The sequence below is a fragment of the Aulonocara sp. 'chitande type north' Nkhata Bay genome, linkage group LG15, assembly GCF_057382095.1.
Source record: "Aulonocara sp. 'chitande type north' Nkhata Bay isolate Kocher_YH1m ecotype deep benthic linkage group LG15, A_spYH_male_GT1.1, whole genome shotgun sequence".
In the NCBI taxonomy this organism is placed as follows: domain Eukaryota; kingdom Metazoa; phylum Chordata; class Actinopteri; order Cichliformes; family Cichlidae; genus Aulonocara; species Aulonocara sp. 'chitande type north' Nkhata Bay.
In genome coordinates this window covers 41,337,671-41,364,271 of record NC_141358.1, presented here as the reverse complement: position 1 = coordinate 41,364,271, position 26,601 = coordinate 41,337,671, and the positions used below count along the sequence as shown (strand labels likewise).

General features: G+C 39.7%; 3 protein-coding genes and 1 non-coding gene across 5 annotated transcripts; 1 reads left to right on the top strand and 3 right to left on the bottom strand.

The window, feature by feature from the left end:
- Positions 1 to 218: 218 nt before the first annotated feature.
- On the bottom strand, positions 219 to 14,917 carry LOC147313727 (uncharacterized). 2 transcript variants are annotated; one of them, XM_086263498.1, is made up of 10 exons: positions 14,781 to 14,917; positions 14,506 to 14,571; positions 13,398 to 13,529; positions 12,870 to 13,058; positions 11,098 to 11,292; positions 8,621 to 8,731; positions 5,931 to 6,071; positions 5,291 to 5,446; positions 3,813 to 3,849; positions 219 to 494 (listed from the first exon to the last, which is right to left on the bottom strand). In XM_086263498.1, the coding sequence occupies exons 1-9, from the start codon at positions 14,811 to 14,813 to the stop codon at positions 3,814 to 3,816; spliced, it is 1,059 nt and encodes a 352-aa protein (XP_086119624.1). In that variant the 5' UTR covers positions 14,814 to 14,917; the 3' UTR covers positions 219 to 494; position 3,813. The 2 variants fall into 2 exon arrangements, with proteins under 2 accessions (XP_086119624.1, XP_086119625.1); XM_086263499.1 differs by lacking the exon at positions 12,870 to 13,058.
- A 4,667-nt stretch (positions 14,918 to 19,584) lies between these two features.
- On the top strand, positions 19,585 to 19,657 carry trnak-cuu (transfer RNA lysine (anticodon CUU)). Its single transcript has one exon. It is a non-coding gene; the product is annotated as a tRNA-Lys (tRNA).
- Positions 19,658 to 22,559: 2,902 nt separating this feature from the next.
- On the bottom strand, positions 22,560 to 23,406 carry LOC147313725 (growth arrest and DNA damage-inducible protein GADD45 beta-like). The gene is made up of 4 exons (XM_086264702.1): positions 23,341 to 23,406; positions 23,103 to 23,203; positions 22,795 to 23,008; positions 22,560 to 22,673 (listed from the first exon to the last, which is right to left on the bottom strand). Exons 1-4 carry the CDS (start codon positions 23,404 to 23,406, stop codon positions 22,560 to 22,562), a joined length of 495 nt encoding a protein of 164 aa, XP_086120828.1.
- Positions 23,407 to 25,126: 1,720 nt separating this feature from the next.
- On the bottom strand, positions 25,127 to 26,265 carry LOC147313724 (growth arrest and DNA damage-inducible protein GADD45 gamma-like). Its single transcript, XM_086264701.1, has 4 exons — positions 26,249 to 26,265; positions 25,784 to 25,885; positions 25,464 to 25,677; positions 25,127 to 25,294 (listed from the first exon to the last, which is right to left on the bottom strand). The coding sequence occupies exons 1-4, from the start codon at positions 26,263 to 26,265 to the stop codon at positions 25,127 to 25,129; spliced, it is 501 nt and encodes a 166-aa protein (XP_086120827.1).
- Between the last annotated feature and the right edge of the window lie 336 nt (positions 26,266 to 26,601).

Genomic DNA, 26,601 nt, shown 5'->3' with positions numbered 1-26,601 from the left:
TCATGTGTCACCGTTTACGTCAAAGCACATAAGAAGCTTTAACATCTAATCAATCGAGTCAACATGTGTCACGCAAGCAGAGAAAGGGGGTTAGAGTAAAGTTCAGTGGCATGAATGAGGAGCAAATGTCAACCGGCAAAAATAAAACCATGTGCAGGATCAGAACCTGCCACAGGAAGTTGATCTGTTTTTTAAGACAGAAGAAGATGACGCTCAGAGGTAATCCAGCTTTCTTTTTAATAACAAAACACTCTTTTCTCCAAATAATCTGATTTAATTTGTCAACAGCTGCAACTTTGAAACAAACACTTCATATTCGCTTCAAAAAAAATAAACAACAACAAAAATTCCACTACGTGCACAGTTTCCATGACAACATTCAACTAAGAACAAATAAGATACTTGTAGAAATACAAACAATAATCAGAATACACGTGAGCTGTGAATGAAAGATGAACATCCCAACTGCATCTTGTCCCTTGATTCTCTCGACTCTACAGTAAAGAAATAAAAGAAATAAATGCATACATTTAAGATCAGTCGCGCTGCTCAGATCCTGCACTCATTCAAACTTTGTCTTTTTCCTTTTAATCAGGTAAGTCTGTAGAAACACAACTGAAGAGAAACGCTACTGTGAGAGAGATCTTCCAGGAACAGTGACACCATTATCTGGATAATCGATTGGTCAGCAGGCCGTGATTTCATATCTGCTTACCTCTAATCTGGAACCTAACCTGCTCCACAGGCCTATAGCATACGTTTCCAAGATGATTTACCCCAGTAAGACGTGAACCACCTTCACAGTACAAAACACCCAGGGTTAACCCCAATAAGCCAAAATTATGCTTATAATACAGGCCTCTGGTCCATAACTTGCAACGGTCATCTGAGCCAATGTTGGGACTTTTAAAGCTTTTCCTATTTATAAAGACCTCCTCAATGGCCATTTAGGCTAAACAGAGGAATTAAGTGACCGATGAACAATTAAATGACAGAAAAATAACGTCCATCTGGTCTTTAAGTCTGACGTCATCAGCTGTGTCAGGCCCAAACTCTGCTGCAGGTTATAAAGTCAAACGAACACTGCAGCATCACTAGGGTTGCCAACCGTCCCTTAAAATACGGAATCGTCCCGTATTTCGAAACAAAAGTACACGTCCCGTATTGAGCTAATAAGGGACGCACTTTGTCCCGTAATACAGTGAGAATCAAAAGTAGTCTATAAATGTTAATGGAATTAACGCTTTGTTGGAAAACATAATTCCCAGCCCCTCTCCTGCTTTGTGACCAATGAGCTGACAGCACACTTATGACAATTCGAGTATGACAAGTCAGATTACCGCTCATCTCATTGGTCGAGGAAAGGTCGCTTACGGAGAAAATACCGGAAGACAACCGATGACCACAACAAGAAGCATGGCCAACAGGGAAACAAACGCCGTCACTGCGGTGCAAGTCTCGGATGACAGTACACCTAAAGCTGGGCAAACACTGTGCGATTTTTTCAGTCACGTTATTCAGCTCCTGCTCAAACTGCACGATTGACTCGCAGGGGTTAGACGTTGGTAGGTCACGATGTACTCTCACACTATACCACCCGATGCTCTGATGCGACCTGAGTGCTCACACTGTGCCTCCATAAAATGAAGGTTATAACAGAAAATCTGTCGCTCCCTCTCTCTGTCTTTCACTCACACAGACACACCACCACCATCAACTTTGCTAAATTGCTAATGAAAAACATGATCAGGCAGCTGTGATTGAGCAGCATGTAAATCCAACTATTTTCACGGTTGTTGTGGTCGTGATAATTTTGTGAGGCCACATCGAAAAGGCTCGGATGAGCTTTTCAAAGTTCTACAAGTTGTGCCTCCATCGCTTGTGTCCAGATCACACGCTGCACAGCCGTGCTGCTCCGTCTTTTTCACGGCGTTTACGTGTTTGCGCGCGAGCAGTGTGAGCGGCTCACGAGCGATTGATGATCGGGAGCTGGTCGTGAGGTGTTAATCACTTCTCGTTACCCCACGTATACTACACGATGAAGGCCAAAATCGGTCCGATCACTCAAAAATCGGCTCAAAATGGGCCTAAAACCGCACAGTGTGAGCCCAGCATTAGAGCAGCAATGTTTGTTCCCCTCAGAGAAAGGGAAGAATGGGAAAAGGAAAACACCTGGCTGGAAAAAGTTAATATGGGCATGTGCAGTGAATATCAGCGCTATGTGGCCAGAAGTGTGATAATATAATTTATTTTGTGTAATAAACAACTGCAAGGATAGATGATTACAACAAATAGATGACTAATACATAAAAGTAATACATAGATGAATAATGATGATGAGTTATGATGCGTAATCATGGGAACAAGTGGGTTTACAAACAGGAGCAGCTGATTAGCTTTAGAAAAGCTGAAATAATACCTCAACTGAAGCCAATTGTACTAAATGCACTAAATGTGCACTGTTACAAGAATATTTTTCTTTCTATTGTTTTCTATTATTTTAAGTTAAGCAGGACAGAGTTCTTTTAAAGAAAGATTTACTTATATTCTCAAAAGTTAAGCATGACAGGCTTCTGTTTAAGAAAGAGACCTGTTTTACTGTGTTAATGTTGTCATTTTGAGCTAAAAATAAATGGCTAAATGATCATTTGTTTCACATGTGTTCATATCACAAAGAATACACATCTACTTAAATCAAATTCAAGTCAAAGGGTTAAAAAAAATAATTTCACACACAAAAAAAGAGCTAGAAAGGTGTCCCTTATTTATTTTTCAGGGAGTTGGCAACCCTAAGCATCACTGAGAGTTACAAACTGCCTAAATTCTTTCATCTTTAATAAAATGATCAGCGTTGCTGCTTTACCAGGTGTAACAATGAAGTTTAACATCCAGGCATCCATGAAAATAGAACTGATTACATTTAACAAAGTTAGAAGTTAGCAGGAAGTTAGCTCGCTAGCTTCCACCTAAACATGATATAGCATGTTCTGACTGAGAGGTTTCTGAATAAATTCAAACGTACAGCTCTGCTGTCACTTCCAACATAAATGAAGACAGAAAACTAAACAGCAGTGACGTTTGTAGGGTTACTGAAGTTGGGCTAGCTGGTATATAATGTTGTGCTACGTGATTGCTAGCCACACAGCTATGTTAGCATAAACATAGTGAAGCTGAAGGATGAAGCTAACTTTCTTCCACTGGATAAAAGTTAACGTGAGGGTTCCTGATGGTTAGAGACAAATGTAATGGCATGGCAGGATGCTGTAAACGGACCAAACTTCAGCAGGAGAACAACTGAGATAATCCATCCACAATACGAGGTTAGTCATTAACATACTGCTGCTGGGCTGCAGCTACATCGTAAGGGTTTAAACACTGAGCTGTAAAATGAACAGTGATGATTAAAACCGAGAGAGGCCGACAGTGATCACTGACTGTTTTTATGGGCTTGTTGAGATTAAACAGAACAAGATACAAAACATTAAAACATGTTAAAAACACAACAGCCTTAATAAACACAGAGTAGTTTGGACCTGAAAGGGTTCATCACGTCATCACTTAAAGACCAGATAGAAGTTTTGGTTATAGAAAACAAATATAATAAACTCAAACTGGAGATCTTTCACGTTACAAAAGTGTAAACCACTACTCTATGAAGCTATGTATACACTCCATGGCATAAATATACCTTAAAAAACTTTTTATATATACACTGACATGTTTTCCTGTGATGCCTTTGTGTGAAGCGCATTATCACGACATTCTATTCCTGCCTGTCTGAGTCTGCGCACATGTTCAGTGTGGATTCTCACCTCAGTCTCTGGAGGCCGGCTTGAACATCTGCTGAGCCTGAAACAAATTCACGACACATAAGTTTAAAAGCAAGTGTCACATTCTTATATTTATAACTGAGCTACAAAAAATTTATTTAATGACACAAGCAAAGTCCTGAGTGTCACCCCCAGCTCTTACAGTGTTCACTACTCAGTTACATTTCAATGCAATCAGTATCATTTACTGTTTTTTTTAATACATCTCTACGTTCTATAATTCAGCGGTCCCCAACCCCCGGGCCTCGGACCGGTCCGTGAGTCGTTTGGTACCGGGCCGCGAGAGTTGAGGCTCAGGTGTGAAATGTCTGGTTTTCAGGGTTTTTATCGGTTTTCAGCGTTATTATGTTATCGTTTTTATCGTTTACTCTGTTTTCCTGGGTCTTTTCACATGTGTTATGAATAAATCTTCTTTTTTTCGGTACCGGTACTAGTTTTATTTTGTTGTATTTATCCGCGACACCTTAAAGGCCGGTCCATGAAAATATTGTCGGGCATAAACCGGTCCGTGGCGCAAAAAAGGTTGGAGACCGCTGCTATAATTCATCTAACACATGATGCTTTCTACTAGCTAGCATCTACTGGGCTTCACCTCAGGTCATGTTTGTGCTGCTGGTGACTTTGTAGCATTTCTGATGCAATTATCTGACAACTAACGCAGCTTTCAGGATTAACTGTTCCAGTGTTTCAGTGAATGGACCATTATACTGTCTGTTACTCACTTAATGCCAAACAGTTTATGGATGAAGCTTGCTAACGAGGAACTCCACCCACTTGTCTTGATATTGTCACTTCAGGCTAAAAAGTAGGTGACGTCAAGTAAGATCCACCATTTATGTTTGGCTGTTCTGAAGGAACAGATTTTATATAATTTCAGCACAATGAGCTGCAGTTGTGAGATTAATATGCAAAATATTACCAGAGGTCAACTTTTTAAGGTTTATTATAACCTCCCCTAACACTACATCCAGTGATACCCTTAACTGGCAGTTCATTACAACTGTACCATCAAACCAACTGGTCACATGGTTTGGATAAAACACGTGACCTCGCAAGTGCTGCGTACTTCAGAGATACCTCATATATGAAGACAACAGACATGGATGAAGATGTATTATTTTTTGTCACAATTGTCAACTTGTTTTGTTTAAATGGCAGTCACACATTTTGTGATTTATCAGGTCATATTCATTCATAAAGAGCTTTTTATACTCTTCATATGTCCTCAGGACGTGTGATATACGACCATGGGCCCCATAACGAGAACAACAGGAAACAGCTGGGGGTGAAAGAGCGTTGGAACCGTTAGTGAAGTATAAACTTCAATACCATAAAAGGTGTTGCAGCTAACTGTCATGATGCATGATAATATACTCTGTTTACGCATACAGGGCGTGTACAGCCATTTATACAGCCCAACATCAACGAATCGGGACACTGTCTAATAACCTGCTACTGACCATGAAGCTGCCCGTGTGGAAGCCACACATGTACCACAACATCAACATGCTGGATGTGGAATCAGTGCCAGGAGAGCCATCAGACTCTTTCCCACCAAACATCCACGAGGGAGGAGGAGGAGGAAAAGGGGGTGGAGCCAGGAAGGACACGCGATCCTGACGAGGGAGACACCGGCACAGGAAACATTATTATTACATTAAAAACAACATTGATAAACATTAACTTGATCCAAAGTAAAGAGAATTTGATTTCCATGTGTCACTGAAAAAGAAAACGTGAACAACGTCCACATTAAGCAGATAACGATTAGAAATGGCAGAAAAAATGGATACAGCACAGCATTGCAATGTTTTGTGTATCCATGTTGTGTTAACGCACAGAGACAAAATATTGCTATATTATTATTTAAATTGCTATTATAAATTTAACTTTGCGGTACTAAATTAAAATCACTTCCTTTTTTAGTCACCAGATGGTGCTGTTGAGTCTTTTGCTAGTTCCTACAGACAGGTTTATAAAACAAAGACGGAGACATTAGAGAAAAATCAGAGCATTTAAAAACATCTGGACTTATTTGGGATTTATTTTTATTTTTCAAGAAAGAAAAAAATCTCATAATTTGAATAAATGTAGGTTTACCTCTGAGCCCAAATGAGGAGGAGGAGGAAAAGGACGGAAGCTGTGACTGGTTGTCTTTTCTGCTCCTACTGTCTGCTGGCTTTCTTTCTTCTCCTCAGCTTCTTTCTCCACTTTGCGCTGATCACCAGGTCTCTCCTTATCCTGCAAAAACACAAGACAAAAAACACAAAATATCAGAGGAATCTTTTCTGTAAAGTAGATACTAGCTATGAGACAAATTATAAATAAATTAGGCTATACTGAGTGAAAACACTTGTAGTGTATCTATTAAACTTTGCTGAATTGACATCAAAGTGAACAGTGTGATCAGTAATCCAACCGGCATTTAAATGATTGGTTATATGACTTTTTAAGTTAGAAGTAGAAACTAGTTATGATTTTGGTTGCTTAGTCTGCAGTTTCAGGATAACATCAGTAGTGCTAGTGTCTTGATGCATACTGATGTCATCCAGGTAAGTAAATCCCAAAAGTTGATTTTGTTATCTGGATGTTTTCAGTTTGAGAAACGTTTCGTCATCATCCAGGTGACGTCTTCAGTCTTCAATCTTATAAACAGGACATTTGCATAATGACTGAAACCAGCCCACTGAAGGAACAATGGGCTGGGAGGTCAGTTCCTTAATCATTAATATGCAAATTCTCATGACCATTGATCAATAACCACTGATCAAAGCCCAGATCACACCAAGAAGGTCCTGAGTAAAGGTGGTTGTCCCAGCTGGAAATGTTCTTTGCCTAAAGAAAGCTCCAGCTGATCCAGGAAAGAAGGAGAAGCGCAGCCTAATGCTGGGCTCACACTGTGCGATTTTTGGCCCATTTTGAGCCGATTTTTCAGTCGTGCGACCGTTTTGGGGATCGGCCCGAGTTTGGCCTTAATCGTGTGTCGTGTTTCGTATACACGGGGTAACGAGAAGCGATTAACACCTCACGACCAGCTCCCGATCATCAATCGTTTGGTCGTAAGAAAATCAAACCTGTCTGAAATCCTGAAAAGTCGGAGCAGCACGGCAGCGCAGCGTGTGATCTGGACACAAGCGATGGAGGCACGACTTGTAGAACTTTGGCTCATCCGAGCATTTTCGATGGCCTCACAAAATTATCACGACCACAACAACCGTGAAAATAGTTGGATGGACTTTGCTGCTCAATCACAGCTGCCTGATCAATGTTTTTCATTAGCAAAGTTGATGTTGGTGTCTGTGTGAGTGAAAGACAGAGAGGGAGAGACAGATTTTGTGTTTTAAGCTTCATGTTATGGACGCACAGTGTGAGACCTACGAACTTCTCACCCCTGCGAGTCAATCGTACAGTTTGAGCAGGAGCTGAATAACGTAACTGATAAAAATCACAATCACAGCTTAAGCGAAAAACAGCAGTGATCCCGTACTAGAGCAGGGCAATGTGACCAAAAATATTTATCACAACATACATTTGAAAATTTATGATAACGATATAACTGACGATATAATTGACACGAGACAAAATACTTTACAACTCCACAACTTTATTAGTGCAAAAAATCCCATCAATGTATTTTCACTTAAACAAGCAGCTGTTTTTTGCATTAAAGTTATATAAAAATGTAACAGTGCAAATGCAAATTCCTCGCTGACAGTTTAACCAAAAGGCGTTTCCAGTGGAAACTGGCCGACATATCCTCAGCATAACCATGTATAATGTCCACAACACTTAAAAAGAGGTTATACACACACAATACGGTAACATTATGTTGAAGCGCAGTACGTTCTGAACCAGAACCAGTTCTGGTTCATCCGTTTCATTCAACGATCCGCTCTCGCCCTTCTCATTCCCCGCCGCCGCCATGTGCGTATGAAAACAAAGGCACTGCGCATGCGTGTTTTACCCATATTCTATCGTGATATTTCATTTTCTTATTGTTGCCCAACATTATACCGCTATTACCGTGAACAGTATGATATGGCCCAGCACTACCCCGTACGTGTCAGAAGTATCACAATAGTTGAGACGTATTTTTTTCTAAACACAGAGTCTCACGCTGCGCCAAAAATTGGTCCACTCCAACAATCGGGTCCCCGAAACAAACAGAGTAGCATAGTGTACGCTGTGCCAGGAGGATTGGCAGGATTTATACATCGGGGAAACCAAACAACCTCTGGCTAAGCAGATGGTACAACACAGCAGAGCCACCTCGTCAGGCCAGGACTCTGCAGTCTGTTTACACCTACAGGCCAGTGGACACTCTTTCAATGATGAGGATGTAACATCCTGGACAGGGAGGAACGCTGGTTTGAGGGCGGAGTCAAGGAGGCCATTTACGTGAAAAGGGAAAGACCATCTCTGAATCGAGGAGGGGCCTAAGGGTACATCTGTCACCATTCCCCAACTCTCTGTGAATGGGACTCATGGCCATTGATCAGTGGTCATTAGAATTTGCATAATTAAGATTAAGGAACTGCCCTCCCAGCCCATTGTTCCTTCAGTGGGCTGGTTTCAGTCATTATGCAAATGTGCTGTTTATAAGATTGAAACCTGCAGTCAGCTGAGACTGAAGACGTCACCTGATGATGACGAAACGTTTCTCAAACTGAAAACATCCAGATGAACAGAATCAACTTTTTAGGCTTTTATAAACCTCTTGAAGGCTCTAATGTTTTGATCACTCACCCATGAATCACTATTTAGATTCTTGACCACAAATGGAGACTCACTCTGGAGTAGTTCTGATCATCTTTCCCTGCAGACCTCCTCTCTGCTCCTCGTTCTCCTTGGTTCTCCCTACTTCTCCGCCTGCTTGTTAAATTGGACCTCCAGTTGCTGGCCTACAGGAGAACAACACAACACCTTTTTTTCTTTATGGGGCATAAAGACACCGATCAATGAAATTAAAAACACAAAAGAGAGCAGAACAAACAAAACAACCCAAAAACATCATTTTGAATAGTTAAAACAGAAAGACTGCGCCTCCACTTCATATCAATGATGAGAAAAGCTTTTAGACCACATCAAAGAGGTGAGATTCTGCCCTCATCAGACAGCAGGGAGGATCAGAAGTGAGCTACATCTAATTAAAAGAGTCCTTTAATAAAGAAATGTATTTTGTTTTTTATTATTTTAGTTTAACTGCTTTCATATTCGTGCAGTGGTTCAGTTATTTTTTAAAAATGCACACAATGTTGGTCCATAAATCTAAATGATTTTTTGTTACTATTGTTTCTCTACTGCTTTGAAAAGTCCTGAACACTTTCTTTCATCCTGAACATAGATCACATATAAAAGGTAGACATCACAGCTTCGGTGACTAGCTTGATTAGCATGTTATATCCACCTATACTGCACAGGTGCAGATAACTGCCGATCAGAGCTAAACAACGTACAAAAATAATACCAGAATTTCACTAAACTCAAGCAGAGACAGCGAGAGCCAACCTCAAGTTATCTTTAAGGGAACTGCAATGTTGAGCTGACTGAGACTGCCGCTTCGCTACAACAAAACATTTTTTCTCTAGTGTTCATATCCATATCAAAGACAGGAGCTACTGTATAATTGTAGGGTCTTTATAATATAAAGCACTTTGATTTGGTGCTATAAAGTTGACTTCAACTGAAGTAATAACCCTCTGTAAAACAACTGAGTAGCAGCACAAACAGCTGAAAAACCACCTGAGGTGGTATTAACTAGAGATGGCACGATACCACTTTTTTATGTCCGATACCGATATCATAAATTTGGATATAAATCTGATATAGTGTGTTTTTTAATTAAAACTGTTTTTTTAATATCTTGTTTCATTTTGTATAAGTTCAAATTCAAGTTAAAAAACAAACAAACAAACAAACACTAAAGCTATTCTGTTACACCTGTATGTAAAAAACACACTGCACCCAAAATATTTCATAGTTCAGCAAAACTGATCAATCTAATAAACTTAAACCTGCTCCAGCCTCCCTATTCTGGTATTTTAAAGAGTAAGCAATCTAATTAATAGGGTTGCAAACTCCCAGCAAAAAAAAGAAAAAAAAAAGGAACCACCCCCCCACGCTACACCTCATGATGCTTAATCGACGTAATCAACTTTAATTTGATGCAGTGTGAAAAAAAATGCACAGAAATCAATTATTTTTCCACAATAATTAAATAGATTCAACATCTTTCTTCAACAGAACTGCAGACTGCACAGATGGTACCTTCCCAAAGGAAGAAGTACTATAGCTTACTAGGGTATATATATTAGACTTAACAGTTAGTATATACAGTAATGGACTTCTATACATTTTACATCAAATTAAAACTTTGGGTGTCAGATTCAGATAATTATTTATTAAAAGCTCGACATTTTAAATGAGAATAAGAAAGAAAAGTATGTCTTTGTGCCCCCTTTTCCCTGTTCATGCCCTCTCGGCCCCCCTGGCTAAACTTTGCTAGATCCGCCCCTGCACAGTTACAGCCGTCAGCTACGTAGAAAAAGATCCTCGAGTAGAAAGTAATATTAAATACATTCTAACAACAGCTGATCAAGCTTAAACGTGCTGCTGTTGTTCAGCCGCTGGGTTCCTCTTTCTGCTGCAAAGTGGGACAAAAACAAAGAAGAGACGGACTCGCGACAGAAAAGCCGATCAGCTGATCATTGATCAGGGAGGGGGGGGCAGTCGCTCCATATATCGGTTGTTAAGCTTAACGCTGGAATGCTTTACAAACATTCAGAGATGAACTTACACACTTGCTTTACTTCTCTCTGGGATAACTTTGTCGGAGATGAAATGCCGGGTTGGTAGCGAAGCTCCAAATGCTCAACCAGACAACAGGTCTCGCACGCCACAGCCGCTCTATCACGTGACCACACTGCTCCGACGTGCTACGGTTATGAGCAGAGTTATGCCATGTCGCAAGTTTTGTGAGGTGCTCTTGTGATATTTAATGGATCGGATTACATTTTTTATTTCTCTCCGATATCCGATCCAGTAATTTAGGTCAGTATCGGACCGATACCGACACGTAATATCGGATCGGTCCATCTCTAGTATTAACCTGTGATCTGGACCAGGAAAGGTTCTTAGACAAACAAATTTCCCACGTGTGGGACTAATAAAGGTTATCTTATCTTATCTAGACTGTCTCACTTGTCAATACTGTCTAGACTCTTTATAGACATTTCCCCATCACTCAGAGCCTGGTGTGGGTCTCTACCTTGATTGTGGCGGCTCTGCTGGGTCCATAGAGCTCATCGGGACTCAGCAGGCAGTTAACATCTTGCTCCTCCTCATTGTTGTAGTCATCAAAGCGAATGCGGCAGCGTTGACCTTTTACCCACAGAACCACAGCAGGATAAAACAAACCATCCTCTGAATACACCGCCCGACATTGAGAACCAGGCTTCCAGTCCTGAAACACATATAACCAGTTACTGAATACAGATTTACATTTTCAGGGCGATCGTGGCTCAAGAGTTGGGAGTTCGCCTTGTAATCGGAAGGTTGCCGGTTCGAGCCCCGGCTTGGACAGTTTCGGTGTTTGTGTCCTTGGGCAAGACACTTCCCCCGTTGCCTACTGGTGGTGGTCAGAGGGCCCGGTGGCGCCAGTGTCCGGCAGCCTCGCCTCTGTCAGTGTGCCCCAGGGTGGCTGTGGCTACAATGTAGCTGCCATCACCAGTGTGTGAATGGGTGGATGACTGGATGTGTAAAGCGCTTTGGGGTCCTTAGGGACTAGTAAAGCGCTATACAAATACAGGCCGTTTACCATTAAAAAATGATGTACTTTGATGTATATTGTGATTCCAACTGGTTTTCTGTATTCAATCAAGTGGATACAAAAAACTACTTTTATTAAGCTAAATTTACACCAGCACTACTCTAAAAAACTCGCAGATTTAACGCTGTTCATGAAGCAAAATTTAAAAAAAAAAGTGTTTTAGGTTATGGTACTTAAAGCATGTATACCACCATCCTGCCTAAATGGCATCACTAGATTGGCTGATTGTCTGTAGTCGATAGTTTATGTTAGCTACCTAGTCACAGAACCAATAAGTCAACGGAAAACAAGGAAACTAAAAAGCAGTTTATGGTCACTCTTGTGTTGGTCCTGACTGCAGCAATACATTTTATGTTTCAGGAAAAACAGAAGGAAAACAAGGAAAACTGTCCACTTTCACTCTTAAGCAGTAAGTGGCTCTTTATTGTTACTTGCAAAGCTGGTGTTTGCAGAGAACTAATAAATTACAGATGTCTTGAGGACTGTGAGGAGAGGGTGCTTGAATTAGATGCTCTGTTGGTTTGCCAAGCCAACAACGTGAGGTTGATGCTGAACCCTAAATTTGATTCCTCATTGGGTTGGGTGCACAGAGTGTTTGACACAATCAGCTGACATAACAGATGTCCCCAAGACACGATGAGTATCACTTTATGCAATAATAATATTTCCCACCCATTACACTGGGTTATTGTGACCATAGGACGACGGAAGGAACAGTCAATAGTGAGGAACCACTTACTGCTTAATATTTTTAATATTTATTATTATTACTATTATCATCATCACAACAACAGCAACAGATACTGACAATATTTGATGAAGTATTTAAGGAAAGTTAACACACAAACTATGATGAATCATTCTTCACTCTGAATGTGTTGCTTAACAAAACTGAATTAAGACATTTTTTCCGATTGATCTTTTGACTACATACCACAGCCAAGCAGAGCTTCCTCAGCTGTTACCATGTGCCTTTAGTTGTTCTTCTCAAATAACTAATAAGCAGGTATCGAAAGAATTTTTAAACGATGATTTTAAAAATACTGACAACTGCCAGTGATACCCCTCAACAAGACTTTCAGAAAACTCACTCTGACATAGAGATCAAGGTCAATACCCCATCAGCTTTTTACAGCTGAGGAGTCAAGAACAACCACTGACTTGCACTTTAACCCATTAAATATTGCCATAATATGTTAAAGTGCATTAACCTGAGCATGTGAGTTCTCCATTTGTGGTGTAGCATTAGGACTCTTAAGCGCACTCAGTTCCATGTCCTCCTCATTGCCATAGCCAGTGAAATGAACTCTGCAGTTGTTGCCATCCACAGACACCACAGTTGCTGGATACTCCTTCCCATCTACAGACCACACTGCCCGACACTGAGCTCCCACGACCCACTGTGAGACATAACAGGGGTTTTTTTGCACAACATATTATTTATTGAAATCACCAAAATAGCAATAGGTGTGTTTACTTAATTTTTTATTTTAATTGGTCAGGGAGTAGTTTGTTAGTTGATCCTGCATCAAGTTATGAAAAGACAGAACAAATTCTGAGACAGTAATTTAAGTGACAAAATTATAAGCTCACAAACTTGTAGTTCTCTCAACTTCTCTGCAGTTCTTGATCTCTGTCTGCAGAGTGCAGCAAAGTCCCACGTATCTGCTCCGAAGCTCTGGGCTACACTTAAAAACTGCTTCTGCAGATTAGCCCTCACCTGTCTGTGAGGTCATTACCTTTGACTCAGGATCAGCAGAGTCAGCTGAAGATGGACAGGCCTTCTGTCCGTCATTCTGTCCAGCCCCATGTTCTGGCTCCTCTCTGCTGTCTGCATCCTCTGAGGCTTCAAGCCCTGTCAAAGTCACATCCTGTGTATACACACACACACCTTATCCAAAATTTGTACAATTTTTACTATGACATGGAAGCCACAGTATTATAAAAGCTGGAAAAAGACCATTTTACCGCATTCTAGTCACCTTCATAAAGCAGTTATCCACTGGTTATGGTGGAAATGTCTATTTATTTACAATTTAAAGCACAAAGCATTTAACTTTTGGCTCAGATACTCAGATTCTGTTTTCCTTTGTGCCATTTCTTTGGAAAGTAACATCCTTAAAAACAGAAATGCCTGTTACGCTGAACAAATGTCTTCTTTTAATTTGGACGCTCCCTTTAGGGGTCACCACAGCAGATTATCTGCCTCCATCTCACTCTATCCCCAATATCCCGCTGTGTGTGTCCTCCTTCACTACGTCAGTCAATCTTCTCTGAGGTTTTGCTATTTTCCTCCATCCTGGTAGCTCCATATTCAACATCCTTTGTCCAAAATATTCACTATCCCAGCTCTACACATTTCCAAACCATATCAGCCAATCTTCTCTAACTTTGACTCAAAACTGCTCAACCTGAGTTGGGTCTTCATCTCTGCCACATCTCTCTTTTTTCCCTCAATAAAATATACTGTAAAAACATAACCAAGTTGAAGAACAAATCTTTCAGTTAAACTGACAGAAACTGCAGAGGTAACCCAGAAATTTACAGTAAAAAAATTATCACATTTATTATTATGCATTGCATACCCTTAACTTTGAATATAATTTAATGGGTGGTCTTTGCAGTTTGGTGCAGCTTTGTGTTAAAAAAACAAACAAACAAAAAATGTGATTCTTTTCCCTGTATTAGGATATCTTTGGGAATAAATGTGCAATTATAGATTCTGTACGGTGACAGGGGAGTTTCACTGGTCTGGCCCGCTTAAGATTAAAGTGTGCTGTATGTGACCCACAATGTGAAATGAAGGCCACTTGTGGAATAATGTAGATATTTAACTTTCAAACCCACTTGGGATATTTCCAGGGCATCCCTGAAAACTTCTGCCAGAGAACTTTGGTCTTTCACGGACTCCTCCTGAGGACAGAAAACTGTTAGCTACTCCAGCACACAGGCTAAACTCAGCACATTATAAAATATCTTCAACCCTTCAGGCCCTCGGTTTGGTGTGTAGCTAGCTAGCTGCCTTTGAGGTTTGTTGTACTGTTATTAGTCGCCGTCTGGCTGTTTTGTTCATTAAAATAGCAAATACACATAATACACAAATAAATAATATAAACACGTACCAGACAGACTCCGTTTTCGGCCAGTTCAGTCATGGCTGTAAATAGTTACAGATACAACCATTTCACAAACCTTAAAAAAACGCGCCAGCACCTGCGTTAACGAAACAGCTTCCGGTCCTGCATTTCAAAATAAATGTGGGACCGGAAATAAATCTTTTAATAAAGAAGCTGGAAAAATCTAAGAACACATTTTTCGTTTGTTTGTTTTTTTTTTTTGCTTGTTTTTTTTTTTTTAACGTCACGAACTTCTACATAAATCAGTTTTTTTAATTATAAAGTACATTACTTTCATTGTTTCCCTCATATCATAAGATAAGATAAGATAAAACTTTATTAATCCCTCGGGTGGGCTCCTCTGGGAAATTCGGTTTCCAAAAACACAGCACCGACAGAAGTTACAGAGTTACAGAGTTATATATATATATACACGAAGGGGATAAATAGAATAAATAGGAATGAAAATAAATAAAAATACAAGTGAATTGCACATTTCAAGTATGGAGTCTATTGCACCGTTGACTATTAACAAAAGTATTGCACAAAAGGTATTGTACAGTGAGGTGAAGAGGCACTACAGCTTAGTTGTTCCCCCCTCCTTTGTCCTCCTGTTTCCCCTCCCTCTCCCCTCCAGAGAGGAGTTAAACAGTCTGATGGCGTGTGGGACAAAGGAGTTTTTAAGTCTGTTAGTTCTTGTCTTGGGGAGAAGCAACCTGTCACTGAACAGACTCTTCTGGTTGTTAATGGCCGTGTGCAGAGGATGCCCAGCATTGTTCATAATGTCCAGCAGTTTTTTTAGTGTCCTTTTCTCTGCCACCTTAGTGGCATATCATCCCCATGCTGCGCCAGGGCATATTGGGAGCTCATCTCTGATCTTTATCATTCAGCTTATTGATTGATTGATTGATTGGTAATTTATTTCAACATGTGAACAATATACAAGTACATTTAGAAAAGAAATGAGAGAAAAAAATATACTATACAAATTACATACAAAAAAACATTCTGATTAATTTACATGTTGAAAGGGAGTGGGAAGAAGTATACACTTATTTAATCCCACCCCTGTCCCATAAATTATCAGTGAATATTTAGTCAGCTTCCTTACTGATATAATTTGTAATAAAAATAGTGAACAGATTTCTGATATACTATATACTATAATATCACATCATGAATTTTTTGTTTGTTTGTTTTTAAATAGAGACATTCACTTAATTTAAATATTTTCCTTTTCTTTATAGTTTGAGAAGATCATATTTTTATAACTCTTTTTGAACAGTTTTATGTTTGGACATTGCTTTAATTCCATATTCAGTTTGTTCCATAGTTTCACTCCATGAACAGAAACACAAAAGCCTTTTCTTGTAGTACGTAGCTTCATTGTTTTGAAGTTACAAAAACCCCTTAAATTATAACTTCCTTCTTTCAAAAAAAACATACTCTGAATATTACCTGGCAGTTCTTTATTTTTTGCTTTGAATAGAATTTGTGCTGTTTGGAATTTCACTATATCGTCAATTTTCAATATTTCAGACTGCAAAAATAGTGAGTTTGTATGTTCCCTATAACCTGCATTGTGGATGATTCGAATTGCTTTCTTTTGAAGAGTAAAAAGTGAATGTAATGTGGTTTTATAGTTATTGCCCCAGACCTCTGCACAATAGCTTAAGTATGGTGAAACCAGTGAACAGTAGAGAATATGAAGTGATGTTCTGTCGAATACCTGTTTTGCCTTGTTTAGTACTGCAATGCTTCGTGATACTTTGGAATGAATATATCTTACGTGAGCTCTCCAGTTAAGTTTTTCATCTATTATTACCCCCAGAAATTTATTTTCACTGACTCTTTCAATATCAACACCATTTATTTGAATCTTTGCATTTGTATTTAAACTACTATTTCCAAATAACATCAGTTTAGATTTATTCAAATTTAATGATAATTTGTTTTTATCAAGCCAGAACTTCACTTTACTTATTTCATTAGTCATATCCTCCAATAAATTCTGCAGATCATCACCAGAGCAAAAAATGTTTGTATCGTCAGCAAAGAGAACCATTTTTAATACTTTGGACACTTTACAGATGTCGTTAATGTACAAGTTGAAGAATTTTGGACCCAAAACTGACCCTTGGGGTACACCACAAGCAATGTCCATACATAAGGAGCAACCACCATTTATTTTCACAAACTGCTTTCTGTCACTTAAATAACTCCGGACCCAATCTAAAGCGACCCCTCTGACACCATAACGTTCCAGTTTTCTTATTAATATATCATGATCTATGGTGTCAAATGCCTTTGTCAAGTCTCTGAATAACCCAGCCACATATTGCTTTTTGTCTATGGAATTTGTGATGTATTCTATTGAATCTAATAGTGCCGATGATGTTGATCTGCTTGATCTGAATCCGTACTGACTCTCAGTGAGTAGTTTATGTTTATCTATAAATTTTTCCAGTCTGTTTTTAAACAGTTTTTCAAGAACTTTTGAGAATTGAGGTAGTAAAGAGACAGGCCTGTAGTTTGTGAAATGGTGTTTGTTCCCAGATTTGTATAGAGGTATAACTTTTGCTATTTTCGTTCTGTCTGGAAATCGACCAGTTTGAAATGATAAATTACAGATGTATGTAAATGGTTTTATAACAGCCTCAATGACTCTTTTAACCACTATCATATCAATATCATTACAATCCAAAGATTTGTGATTTTTACATTTTTTGACAATTTCAAGAACTTCATTTTCATCAACGGCTGTGAGAAACATAGAATATGGATTTCTGTCAATCAGTGTATCGGGTTTTTCCTGTGCTTTCCCAGGATGAGTGATTGTTCTTGCTAAATTTGGTCCAGCAGTTACAAAGAATTCATTGAGACTATTTGCCACAACATCCATATTGTATTCTTCATGGTCATTACAAATGAAATACTTGGGATAGTTCTTTTGTCCAGTCCCACATTTTATAACACTGTTCAGGATTTCCCATAATCTTTTATTATTATTTCTATTTATATCTAATTGCTTCTTATAGTATTCCTTTTTACTAAATCTAAGTATATTAGTTAACCTATTTTTATATCTTTTGTATCTGATTTCAGCATCTTTAGTTCTCGTTCTTAAGAACTCTCTGTATAGAGCATTTTTCTTTATACATGCATTTTGCAGACCTTTTGTTATCCATGGACAGTCCATATATTTCTGTTTCCTACTATATTGCTTTATTGGACAGTTGGTATTGTACAGTAATGTAAATATTCTAAGGAATTTATTATAAGCACTATTAACGTCCTGTTCCTGATATACTTCACCCCAGTTTTCCTTCAATAAATCTTTTTTAAATGCATTCATTCTTTCTTCTGTTCTTACTCGTCTGTACTCTTTTTTACTGTCCATTTTATTGATCTTGTAATTCCTATCATAGATTGTAAAAATTGGAAGATGGTCACTTATGTCGTTAATCAGGAGTCCACTTACAGTCTTATTTTCAATGTCATTTGCAAAAATGTTGTCTATGAGAGTTGCACAATGTGATGTAATCCTGGTAGGTCTAGTAATTTTAGGGAATAGATTCATACAGTGCATTGTGTTTATAAATTCCTCAGTGGTTTTATGTTTATTTGGGTTTAGCAAATCAATATTGAAGTCTCCACAAATGAAAACTTTTTTGCGAGCTATTTCAATAAATGTTTCTTCTATCCAGTCTTTAAATGTCTCAATACTACTATTGTCAAATGCTTAGAAACTAAATGAGCAAATGTGCAATAAAACCTGAAGAGATTAATTTTTTACAGAAACATCGTTAACTACAACCCCACAAATCTGATAAATTACAAAAAAAAGGGAAAAAAAAGAAAACGAATCACCTTTGTTCACTCATATGTCTACACCAGGATGAAATTCCAGTAGCTGCTGGTACAAAACTGTCAAAGCCTTTTCACATTTTTTTCTTTAAACTGAGGATCTTGCCACTCTTCAATTCTAGATCCTCTGAACTGACGCGATTAGCTTTGTAAACGTAACTATGGTCTTGGAGGTGCTGCAGACAAACCCACATTGTGCACGCGGAGATCACGTTTGATTATTAGTTTGTTTTTTTCGTTTTAACTGCTTTTTCTGCCCCATGTTCACAGGTGGTCCGCCTACGTCTGATTTTTGCTACCTTTGCAGAAGCTAATCATCAGAAGAAGACTGCACGCGTATTTCCTCGTTTTTGCCTTTGTTTACAAGACCTGTGCTGGCAAATGGTATGGGGACAGTAATTAATTTCAGTTCACTTTAATAGGTAATTGCACTACCGAGCATCAGGATGAAAGTAGAAACGTTATAGATTCACACGATTTGAGAGTTGTGTGTTCACAACTTGTGCAGGAATGCGGGAGTGAACCAGGAAAAGAAACAATCGCTCTCACCGGGGGCTAAATCTAAAGCACGGTCCCTTCTCAACAGTTTTTGACCAATCAGATAGACGCGCTTTCTCTTTTATAAATAAAAAGAGAGTGTGTGTAAAATAAAGGAGATGCCTATCAGAGAGTGCCATCTCTGCAATGACTCGTAATTACGCATTGACAGGATGTTCCGGTCCCATTTTACACCGATTCTTAGACCAAGTTACTGACCTGACCTCTATTTCCGTTTTTTCCCCGCATATTTAGCACCAGCGGCAGAAAACTGTGGAAGTTTTCTTTTTACAAACCCATCTTCTTAAGTCATGGTCTTGCAGTCTTGACTTTAGCACGTGAAGAAAGCTCCGGTACACACACACACACACACATCGAGACGGGTTTATCGTTTTCCTTCCACACCGCCCGGCTAGCTCAGTCGGTAGAGCATGAGACTCTTAATCTCAGGGTCGTGGGTTCGAGCCCCACGTTGGGCGATTCCTGTTTTCTTGGAGCAAGCAACTTCCTCACGTGTGAAGTCTTTGCACGCATCCAAGAGTTAACTCAACCCACTACAACTTCCAAGCTAGGTTCAAGGTTCTTTATTTGTCACATGCGTAGTTATACAAGTATAACACACAGTGAAATAGCCTGACACGCTCCTCGACATGTGCAAAAATGATGGGGGGGTTAGAGGAAGAACATTATATATATAGTATATACACTGGGTGAATGTGCAAATCAAATCAAATCAAATCACTTTTATTGTCACATCACATGTGCAGGCACACTGGCACAGCACATGCGAGTGAAATTCTTGTGTGCGAGCCCCACAAGCAACAGAGATGTGCAAACACAACAACACAACAACACAAACGAGCAAAATACAAGAATGGCCAACCTGAAGTAGTAGTAGCAGCAAGCAGGTGAATTCTGTACATTAATATGAATAGACATCTGACTATTTTACAGGATAGACAATATAAACATATTTAAAATTAAAGGAATTGAAATGTACATTGTGCCTGGGTTTAGAGTGTCTGGAAGAGTCCTGTCTCAGTCAATTATAGATGATGTGAGAGGGCGGGTGTGTGTGTTTAGGGCACGGATGGCTTGGGGATAGAAGCTCCTCTTGAGTCTCTCTGTCCTTGCCCGGAAGATGCGGAACCTTCTACCAGATTGCAGAAGTTGGAACAGTTTGTTGCCAGGATGGGACGGGTCCTTCAGTATCTGCGCTGATCTAGTCCGGCATCTCTAGCAAGACTAGAGCTAAGCAGAAAAGCTAGCAAGACTTATCTGTTCAATCTAGCATTAACAGCTCCATTAATATTCAATTCAATTCAATTTTATTTATATAGCGCCAAATCACAACAAAAGTCGCCTCAAGGCACACACGTACCACATGTTCACAGCATCTAGTAAAGACAGGCGTAATTATGATAATAATGAACTAAAACACAATCAGGAACTTCAGGGTGGATAAAGATAGACAGATATAATTAGTGTTGGAAAAGAAATGACACCGACCTCTCCCACAGTGGAATTGAAGAAAAGGGTATGATGCCTTCATTAACATCGAAAACAGATTTAGACATCAGACAGTAAATTACAAAAATGATGTTTAATCAACATCAACGTGATTTTTTTATACAATATTATGTGAATGAAACACTTTAGATTTATTAGTGAAAAATAAAAAGAGGGGAACGAGTGAAACTGTGTTAGCTGACCACATTCCATCATGTAGGGGAGACCGGGGATAGTTGTAACATTTTTGACATTTCTGTCTGTAAATTGGAGCTCGTTTAAGGTAGTGGATTCAAAATGTAATGCAAAGTCTGTTATTAAATAGTGCAGCTATTTTCTCTGCAGCACAATTACCCATTGCATGGTATGGCCTCAAACACAAAGAGTGAAATGTTACAATTAACCCCATAGTCTGGGTTAGTTGTAACACATCCTGGGGTAAAATGTAACACAATGAAATAAGGGTACTGACAAAATATTAACATGTAATCTTTGTTTATTCAACACATGAATGCACTTAGAGCCATTTATGTAGCTACGTGTGTGTGTGTGTGTGTGTGTGTGTGTGTGTGTGTGTGTGACAGAATGCAGAAATCTAGCTTTTGAACATATTCCAACCCCCCAAAAAAGACAAATTATAAAATTTTCTGCAACTGAATATTTCATTAATTTTGGTTGGTCTTCCTTGAGTTTGGCCTCATTGGCTCAGTGGGCATTATAACCTACAACTCTTGCACCAATTTTGAACATAACAATGAAGCTGAAAAATTGTAGTTGTGCACCAGCATCGCAATTCCATTACTTTTTATCCTGGCTTACCTTGGTGTGGTTTGCAAAGTGCTTCAGAAAGATGAGGAAATATGTTTCTTGCACCCATCCTGACTTATTTCCACTACCAGTACTTCCTACTGGTCCATCTCTGACACAGAGGTCTGCATAATGTATGTGTGGGAACACAAACAGTGGAGGAATTGTGTTGCCAATGGCATTAACCGCATATACAAATGCGACCAGTGAACCTCTCTCTGCTGATGTCGTTGCCCCAACTTGTTTAATATAAGTTAAAGTAATAGTGTGGTAAGTTGTAACATCTGCATTATTGTTACAACTGACCCAGACTGTTGCTGTTACAACTGACCCAGACTCCTATAGCCATGAACTAGCTAACATTACAGCCAACGGCTAAAACATTAGCACTAAAGACCTACACAGAATATATCCCCATAGACATACAAATAACATAATTTAAGTTTGATGAGTTTAACTGCAAAGCAGATAATGCTATTAGAAATTGAAATAAAGTAGAAAAACGTACTTTTTGGCATACAAATTACTTTTTTTCATGTTAAATTGTCTGTGTTTGACAAAATGTGCTGATTTTTCACATGTGATAGCAAAACTGAGTTGGGCATGCACAGGATGAGTCACATCATTTGAAACTTAGCCCTGATTGGAGAAATTGGAAGTGTTACAACTGACCCACGTAACAACTATCCCCGGTCTCCCCTACGAGCAATGTAGGGAATACTGAAGCACATTCTTTCAGTTGATAAACTGCAATTTATTTTGCATGCACTGCTTAACAAAATGATTGCGTTTTAAAACGAAATCGTCCTCAACTGCTCTATTAAATCTGACACGGGTCTGGATGAACCCTCTGCCGGCTGCTGTTCGAGTTTCACGAGCAGTTCCTCGGTTTTCCACCCGTCCACTCAGGTCACATGTCTAGACATTTTCTCACACACCTCTTCGTGGCCTTCAGCTTCCCGTCCTGAACCAGATCAAACTGAACTCCCGATAAAGCAAAACCCCGTTACTCTACTTGGGCCAGTTTCCATTAATTCGAACCGCTCTGCAGCGGTCTAGTTTAGGTCAGCGGTCCTGCAGCTCAAGGTGGGGGAGACACTCGTACCTGTGGCGGCTCTCCTCGCAGAACCTGGCGACCTGCTGAAGAGCCTCGCACTGCAGAATCTGTTCAGAAGTGTTCTGCAAAACAAAGCATGGTTGAATATTTATGTTAACCAGAGTTTATCTAGAAAATAAGTCGGGATCCACACTGGCAAAGTTTGACAAATGCAGTGGAGCAGAATGAGGCGTTTGGACTTACAGTGACCAAGATGCAATGCAGGTCGCGGGATTCGCTTCTGTTGCTGGTTTCCTCTAGCAGCTGAGCGAGCCGCCTCATTCCCGTCACTCGCAGGATGTCGAGGTAATTGTCGTAGCAGAAAGCCTGCAGCAGTTTGAAGTGAATCTGCAGCGCAGCGTCATCTTCATCCTCCTCATCAAGGGCCAGCACACACAGCACCGCGCCATCCGGGTATCTGCGGGTAGGACAGGAGAATAATAAACCCCACATAGCGTCAAAATCACTATTATTCTGACAGTACAAATGAATTGCTTTACATTAATACTTACTCATTCAGGAATTTTGCAGACTCATAAACTCCCACAGTCAGACAGTTCTGATGATGAGCTGTGACCAATACATGTTCCAAAGTCTGGCTGATGGTCTCCATCTACAGAAACACGAAGGAAAGTAAGTATAATACAGGCTCTAAACAAGGGCATAAAAGCTTATCAAAGTGCACTGTAGCCGGATTCAAAATGTAACTTGTGTCAGTGCGTAATTACGCACCAAACATGCCTATCTTACCTTTTTCTGTGTGCTGCTGGATTCCAGAGAAGAAGAAGAAGTAGTCGGAGACAAGTCGGTGGTCATTGAGCAATGACGAATCTCTGTCTCTTCAGGTCAAAACTTTCATACCTGCTCTGGGACGTCACACCTTACCACTCCCTCTGTTACTGGCCAGCTGTACCCCCGTCCCTTTTCAAACTTCGCTCCCTGTCTCCCTCCTCTTCTTTCTGCACACAAGTTTGTTTGCTTAAATCCTTCTCGTTAAAAAATAATAATTAAACTTTGGAGAAGATGATTTTAGCATAGGGATAACCTCTCAAGATAAGGCTGTATATTAGCTTTGTTTTTTATGGATGAGCCACTGCAAGAAGAGGCACGCAAAAATATTCAAAATAATATTCTGATATCTATATTTCAAATGTATGTGCAGCGTCTCTGTTCCTGTCATGCTTCACATCACGCATGTTTGACAAACATGACTGGAAGCGCCCTCTCCCTCTTTGATCAAGTCACGTAGACCTGGAATGGACCTTTTGGAGATGTGCACAGTGAGTGGGTTTAAACGGGTTCTGCTCTTTTGTTTGGTGAATTCGAAAAGTGTTCCGGTGGACGCGTGAAGGGCTCGCAGAGATTAAAGTGAAAACAATGCAGAAAGCTGTGAGCTGTAGCTGATAGCTGGTTGAAAGTGCATTGATTGTTTCTTTAGGCTGATTCACTCAAACATTAAGGACATCATGTGTTCACTGTCCCTGCAGGGATAAGACCCCCAGAAATATCTGGGCTCTGTACTCAATCTCTGGACTGTGTATTTAGATAAGATTTATGATTTTAAATCTCTGCAGTTTCTTTCACTTGTAAGTATTTATCTTCATATTCAGTGTTTATTACATTAATACGTTAATATCAGATAAAATTACAAGATCAATTAAGTGAAGGAATCCAGTTTACACAAGATGTGGGGGCATTTTATGTTAGTTTATGTCAGTCTTTGAGTGATTTTGGGGTTTTCTGAAAACACCTCCAGGAAATGTTTCAGTTGAATCATGGCTATTGTGTTTAATGAATGAGAACATTAAACTTGATGAAGCCCCTAATAAGGTCTCGTGCGGAAAACACCTGATTGATTAAAGACTTAATCAGTGGCGCTGATAAGGTGAAGCTGTGAAATTTACTAACAGGGTCGCTGTTACAGGCATGCACCCGAAATGCGTCCACAGTCTTTTTTTTTTTTTGTTCAGTTTCAGTTTGCTCGTTATGAGGGGATGTGGGTTTGTCTGTCTCTGTCGGCAGAGAAAGTGTGCGATAGTTAGACAAAGGTGACAAAAAAACTTAGTGCCAATAAAAATTCCAAGATCACATGAAAACTAAAACTAAAGATTTTCTTAAAACATTTATTTTAGTTACATTTGCAAGCAGAGAATAGCCCGAAGTCTGTTTGGTTTAATTATTTTTTGTCATCTGGCCTTGAAGCATTTTGTTGTCGTGAAATTTCTGTACAGCACTGACAATGAAATGAAACAGCGAGATGATCAACTTTATTTGGCTTTAGTTTTATTTTAATTTTTGTTTTTCTCTTATTTTTCATCAAGACAGCCCCAGGACGCTTTGGCGCATCCGTTTCATTGGCAGAGATATGACTTTGTGCAGTTTTCGCTTTAAGAGGCAGTAAATCCCTCGTTTTAAAAATAATACATTGAAAGTTTGAAACTGAGGATTTCACCTTTACCCCATTTTTTTTCTCTTTGCAACTTTAGAACGTGGATTCAGAAACAACGAACACGCTGAAGAATTAAATCCTTCACTTTTATTTACAGCAACGACAACAACAACAACAACTGCGGCTTGGGTAGCGATAAGAACAAACGTAGTAACAAGAAAGGCAATGCACCGACGAGTCCCTCCGTCGGCTTTCTTCGCAGAAGCTGCTGAGGATCTGCAGGGCCTGGCGTGGAAGCGGCTTCACTGGAGGGACCTGCGAAACACAGCGAGGAAGGACGGTGAAACTCCCGGAAAACACATCACTTTGCTTCTTATTCGAAGTAGCCTATCATGAAGCCAAGTGTACAAATTACAACGATTTTAATAGAGATAATCGGCAAACATGTTAACTGCGCAGCAGCACAAATGGAAATTTGGCTTACAGTGACCAGAATGCAGTGCAGGTCCCGCGAGGCCTCGTTGCCGTTGATGTCATCCATGTTCACCAGCTCTGCCAGCCGTCTCGTGTCTGTCGAACACATGATGCTGACGTTCTTCTTGTAGCACATATCCTTTAGCTGGATTAGATTCATCTGTAACATAATGTCACCCTCTGTTTCGCTGGCAAGGACGCACAGGACGACTCTGTGCGGGTTTCTGCGGGAAACAGGACGACATTAATGTCACCATTGCCACGTTGTTCCACTATTAGATCAATTACTGCATTTGAACTATATTTAAACGTAAAAATTAAAATACTAACGCTTTCATGTATTTGTAGGACTCAATTACACCGATTCTGAGGCAGTTCTGGTGATAAGCTTCCACGAGCAGCTCCTCCAAAGCCTGACCCACCATCTTGATCCTACAGATACGCAGACGGTTAGAAATGCGCACAAACTAAGACAAAACAGCCCCAAAGTCAACAAATAACCCCAAACAATGAGAATACACCCTAACCCATGACTCAACATTAGAAACTGCTATAAAAACCCGAAACTGGGATGAAATTTGAGCAAACTTACAATGTATCGTGTAGCAGGGGTGCGTAATTACGCACCACTGAGATACAATGTAAGTTTTAATTTGGAAAATTGAGACTTACAAAATCAAGTTAGCGTAAACAAATATAGTGATTAAAGAAATCAAATCCTTTTTCAGACACCGCAGAATGTTTCACTGAACTGAAACACAAGCAAACTGTGGAAACCCCCCCGTGAAGTCTTACATCCACTGTTCGGTCATCTTGGATGTAGCAAAAGTGCAGAGATCCAAAGCAGGAGCAGAGTGTATGTCTTTAAGAGAAACTGAGCCCAGTGGATCAGGTCCTTCATTTATACTCAGGTGGGGTGGGTTGGCCCACCTGAACACAGCAGGCGACAGTTTTAAATGGTTTTAAAAATGTATTTGCAAGTCACGTGTGCGAATGCTTGGTACAAAATTCAAAAGTCCGAAACAGAAAATGTCTTCTTTAAACGGGAAGAAATGTATAATTACACTTTTTTGGACGGGAGGTTCTGACACTGTTATACAGCTATAATCATGTGTAATTACCTGACCTTACTTCGACCGAAGCAAACT